Source organism: Chelonoidis abingdonii, chromosome 2 (assembly GCF_003597395.2).
Source record: "Chelonoidis abingdonii isolate Lonesome George chromosome 2, CheloAbing_2.0, whole genome shotgun sequence".
NCBI lineage: Eukaryota > Metazoa > Chordata > Testudines > Testudinidae > Chelonoidis > Chelonoidis abingdonii.
The window spans coordinates 230,506,424-230,511,917 of record NC_133770.1 but is presented as its reverse complement, the minus strand read 5'-3'; the positions used below and the strand labels follow the sequence as shown (position 1 = coordinate 230,511,917).

General features: G+C 39.9%; 1 protein-coding gene across 2 annotated transcripts in view; it reads left to right on the top strand.

The window, feature by feature from the left end:
• Positions 1-5,286, top strand: part of LYPLA1 (lysophospholipase 1) — a 35,087-nt gene extending 29,801 nt beyond the window's left edge. For both annotated transcript variants that reach the window (XM_032801199.2, XM_032801201.2), the window contains 2 exons: positions 2,260-2,436; positions 4,455-5,286. In XM_032801199.2, the coding sequence (XP_032657090.1) occupies positions 2,260-2,436; positions 4,455-4,508 (231 nt within the window). In that variant the 3' untranslated portion in view covers positions 4,509-5,286. The remainder of the gene's footprint in view (positions 1-2,259; positions 2,437-4,454) is intronic.
• Positions 5,287-5,494: the final 208 nt, after the last annotated feature.

Below are 5,494 nucleotides of genomic sequence, written 5' to 3'. Positions count from 1 at the left end.
CTACTCCTCTCGTTGGGGAGGAGTACAGAAACCGGTTTAAAGAGCCCTTTATATCGATATAAAGGGCCTCGTTGTGTGGACGGGTGCAGCGTTATATTGGTTTAATGCTGCTAAAATCGGTATAAACGCGTAGTGTAGACCAGGCCTATAAGTCTATGAATGGGGACAGGCAGGAGCGGAGATATTCTCTTTAGCATGCTTCTAGTCTTTAAAAATTGAATGGCATGTGTATATTTAAATAACTTTTACCAGATGAGGTGACTATTAGTTTAAGCTTCAAGAGCCAAAATTGCATTGGTAATGAGTAACACATCAGATATATTGGTATCAATCCAGAAGATGCTTGCCGTATGTAAGCATTTGAGAACAATTTAGTTTTGCTTATATTTAAATATTTTTGCTAAACTTTCTTTTTAAAGCTGTTACTTAATTCATTATTTTACATTTCGAATAACGGTATTTATAACCTAAAATAGTTTTGTACAAACATTTCAAGTGGTATGTATTTTGTCTGAATTCCGTCTGGTACAGAATATTTTGGGGGCATGGAGGAAGCAGTGTGTAAATGGAATACATTATCCCTGTTGTAATTACATTAATTCAAAGATATACTGGAAAGTTCAGTGTTATCATAGTGTTATCAGTGTGAGTGCATACAATACCCATCGTAAACAACTTCCTGAAGAGGGGAAGCTGAGTACTCAGTAGTATCGGAGTGCCTCACAAATATATCTTAATTCCTTTGAGAGATACGGTATTATCCCCATTTTACAGATGGGAAACTGAGACAGAAAGATATTCACTGTGTGTGGTCTTACATAAGTGGCTAATCAGCAGATTCAGAATCACAGCTCAGGACCTCCTGACTCCCAACTCAGTGTTTGTTCCTCCAGACAATATTACGTTGCTGCTAGAGTTGGTGAACATCCTCAGTGGCTGTCGATTTCAGTGGCAGTTGACTACTCCTATAATTCTAAAAATTGGTCCTTGGTTGTGTCTAGGTGGGAACTCGGGAAATAAGGAATGCACAGTTAGAGCTACTGTCATAAACAGATGGTTAAGGGTTAATGTCTCTTACGTGTAAAGGGTTAAGAAGCTCAGTAAACCTGGCTGACACTTGACCAGAGGACCAATAGGGGGACAAGATACTTTCAAATCTTGGTGGAGGGAAGTCTTTGTGCTTTTTGTGTTGTTCGTTGTTCGCTCTTGGGGCTAAGAGGGACCAGAAGTACACCCAGGGGCTTTACCAATCTTTCTAAATCAGTACGTTCATGCTTTCAAAATGTAAGTTATAGCCCAGCAAGCTGAAGTCTGATGCGCTTGTTTCTCACTTGTGAATTTCTTTTGCTGGAAGAGTTTTTACCTGTGTTTGCTCTAAGTTGAATCTCAGGTGGGGCGGGGGGGGGGGGCGTTCCCCTAGTCTATAGAATCTGATTCCCTGTAAAGCATTTTCCCTCCTGATTTTACAAGCTACTTTTACTTTATTCTTTCTTAAGTAAAGCTTTTTTTTAAAACCTGATGGATTTTTCCTTGTTTTAAAATCCAAGGGATTGAGTCTGAACTCACCAGGATTTGGTGGGGGGAAAGAAGGGAGGATGGTTAATTCCTCCTTGTTTTAAGACCCAAGGGGTTTGGGTCTGGGTTCCCCAGGGAAGGTTTTGGGGGAGGAGGAAGTGTGCCAGACACTAAGTTCTCGCTGGTGGCAGCGTACCAGATTTAAGCTAGTAATTAAGCTTAAAAGTGTTCATGCAGGTCCCCACTTTTTGGATGCTAAAGTTCAAAGTGGGGGGAAAAACCTTGACAGCCACCTACAAAAATTCTGATTTTAAATCACTTTCCCAGTGTCCTAAGTCAAGCCTGTAGGATAGAACCAAGTTCGTCTAGGAAATGAACTGCCTAACCACCCATTCTCTTCCTACAGTCCATTAACTTATTCTATACACAATTTTTGCCTTTGAGTTCTAAAGATGTTTTACTTTCCCAGAAATTGTGCTTTAAAAGAATTCTAATTCTGTAATCAATTAAATGATTATTTAAAAATAGTACTAACACATTTGTAATTATTCTATTTTATTACATAGTAGATAATTAGATATAAAATTTAAAATAACATGAACTTGCAGACCATTCAGTGTTTCTTTTTCTGTCCAAACTCTGCTTAGTATCGTTATATTGTTTGTTCTATAGCCTCATTTTACCTTAAATGAACTAATCTTATGGAATTTCATGCCCGCCCCCCCCCCTTTTTTTTTTGGACAGGGTGCTATCAGTGGTATAAACAAAGATATTCCTATTCTTCAGTGCCATGGGGACTGTGACCCTTTGGTTCCTCTGATGTTTGGTTCCCTCACTTTTGAGAAGCTGAAGAGTCTGATAAATCCAGTCACTGTAACCTTCAAGACTTATTCGGGCATGATGCATAGCTCATGTATTGAGGTAATCTTCTAAATGAAAACAGGAATTGTTTTCAGAGAATTCTTCCTTTAACTGTTCCCTCAAAGCAGGAAAAAAGGTGAACCTCAACGCTCATTTTCAAGGAAAACAAATGTTTTTGAGTGACTAATAATTTGAGGATGCTGCTATAATTACCCCCGGCTGAACAAACCATGAGGCCAGGATTGTTTATTAGTTAACATAAATTTCTTTCAAAAATGGTGTCCACACTAGTCAGTTCTTATAATGAATTTATTAAAATATTCTTGTTTTTCATTTAATGAAAAAAAATGAAAACTACAGGAAACAAAATGAGTTGTTAAATTCCCTACAGTCAAGATTTTTTTAAAAAAAACCTCACGGGCCTTTTTGAGTTCTTCTTCCCTCTCCTTTCCTGCAGGTGAGCAGGATTTTTCTTCCCAGAATGATTGCAGAATATTTGTTTACATTGTTTCAAGTGAATTGGAAGAGGGGTTTGAATTCTCACAATGTAAACACTATGTATTAATTATTATGGGAGGAAAAAACCTTGCTGGCCTCCATTCAGGGAGCTGACATAGGAAGGATAGAAGGAATTAAGAGTAATAAATCAAAAGATGTTAACTACAAAACAAAAATGAAAAAAGCAGAAAAGTAGTAGTCTTTCTAAAGGCTTTTACTGCTCTGCTCAGGCTACTGCTAATTCTTCTTTTACTCAGTGGCAGAAGCAGAGCTGCCACAAGGTCACGAAGTCTGCCCTATTTCCCAGCAACAGAAACTCATGTAAGCAGGGAAATGGTCCCGCTATTGTGGGGAACTTTCCTGGCTTCTGCACTACCCCGTGAGGTGGGCTAGTGAAAGGATCTGAGTTCTTGCTCCCACTTCCTTTACCCAGAGGCCTCTCTGCCCTTGAGGACTCCCCTTCCACTCTCCTGTCTGGCAGAATCCTTGTAAGCCTGACAAGGCTGGGCCCAGGATTGCTGCGGGGCTCAACCCCCAATGTTTCTGTGGTCACCTAGGACAGGGGCTAGGGTGTCCCCACTCCAGGGTACTCTCTCTGCACTGGGCACCTCCCTGACCCACTGATCATTTAATACAATTTAAAGCAAACAATTAACAATTAATTTAAAAAAAGAATAAGGAAAAATGGGAAAGGTTAAAGGAAACACATCACCCCCCTCTGTGGCAAGGAACATCACAAACTGTGTCTCTGGAATGTCAGGGCAGTTCAGTCTGTTCCTTGTAGGTCCCAGGCCTCCTTCTCAGGCCCTGGCTGTGCCGCAGGGATGCTGTGGGTTGGACACTTGCTCTGGTGGTGGCCACACGCTCTCAGGCTCTAGGCAGCAGGACCCTTCTCAGGGTCGCCCCCACCCTGTCAGGGTTACGATTCCCCTCCAAGTCTGGCCTGCGGAGCCTCTTGGCTGAGGTGTCTCCCTGTGCTGGGCCCCCTGCCTAGGATCCCCATCACTCTCACCAGCTGCTCACCACACCCAGCTCTGGACTGCTCCGAACGGTTGCTGCTGCTGCTCTGCCTTCAGCTCCCTTGGCTGCTTCTCTGGCCCCTCTGGCACTGTTTGCTACAGCTCCCCAACAGGCCAATGGGGAGCACAATATTAATTATTTCAACTCCCGATGATGGAAACTTTCACTAATCAAGATTCTCTTTTGTTATGGTGGATTAATTAATAAGTGTGTGGCATTCTTCAGGTCACGTGGATCTCTATAACCACACTAGATAGCTAGATTCTCTTAGCACTTTATGGAGAGAGGGGCTTTCTTTCATCCTTGACTCTTTTGCCTCCTCTGAGTAAAGTAATTCAAAGAGTATTATGCTCTTGATGAACTAATCTGTCCCAGTTAGTTGAATTCTGCAGAGGGATAAGTATTACATTGAGGTATAAGAAATCTAATTATGTGCTCAATTTGTAGCTCAGTTGCTTGTAGTAACTGCAGTATTGAAATACTAATTTAGTAAGATAGCTAATTGCTGAAAAATATCTTAGTTGAACACTTGTCTAATGCATAATTTTGTTTTTGAACAGGAGATGATGGATGTAAAGCAGTTCGTTGACAAACACCTACCGCCAGTTGATTGACAAGATTTGAGATGCCTTCTGTATAAAAACACCAGCATCAACTTTGGTAGAAAGTGTTAATCTTTTCACATGCCCAGTTCAAAAGCATTATTTCTACACCTACTGTGTTGCAGATGTATACCAAGTACAAGGACTAAGTAGTATATTTCACAAGAAACAGTAATCTTTCAAGTAAATCATACACTGGTGGGATTATAGGGAATGAAACAGCTAGACAGTGTATCTGAGAATACAATTTTAAGATGTTTTTTATTTGATTGCACCATTTTTAAAGCAGTCATATGGCTAATTAAACTCATTTTGGTTAAATGAGCTGTTTAAACATGACCAGATTGGTGTGCTTGGGATATGATGTATTCCTAATACTTGTTGAAAGTATATTAAGATATCCTGATATATATCTTGTACATGTAAAACACAAGAGGCATGTGATGGGGGAATGAGTATTAGTGAGGATAAAGCTTTAAATGTTAATGGTTTAAACATTGCTACTGCATGTGAAGAGGGTGGTTCTCTTGTCTACAAATGAATACATATCAATGTGACTAGTTATAGCATTTATTCCAGGGTAGTTTTTAACCTTAGGAATAGTGTCAGGAAAGAAAAGACTTGCTATCTCATACACCCTCTCCCTCCAAAAATGGGTTAGCATCACAGAAACTAAGGGGACTCAGCTGTTTGTCACTAGACCTGTGTTTTCCACTCATCACAATTTGGTGGTAGTTCACGTTTATTAGTGTAAATTGATCTTACATGCCGACTCATGAAACTGAGGTTTTTTTTTTAAACACACAACATTTCCGTTTTAAAATTCTTGTTTTCATGTTGCATATTTTTCCCACACTGGTACCCTCATGGGTTTTGTCTTGTGTAGCTTGCTAAATTTTTTTAGAAATATTGACAATGTATTTTACACGGGCAATTCAAGTGTCTTGTTTTATTTTTCTGCTTTGCTCCAGAATAATCAACTGGAAAAACAATGCAGA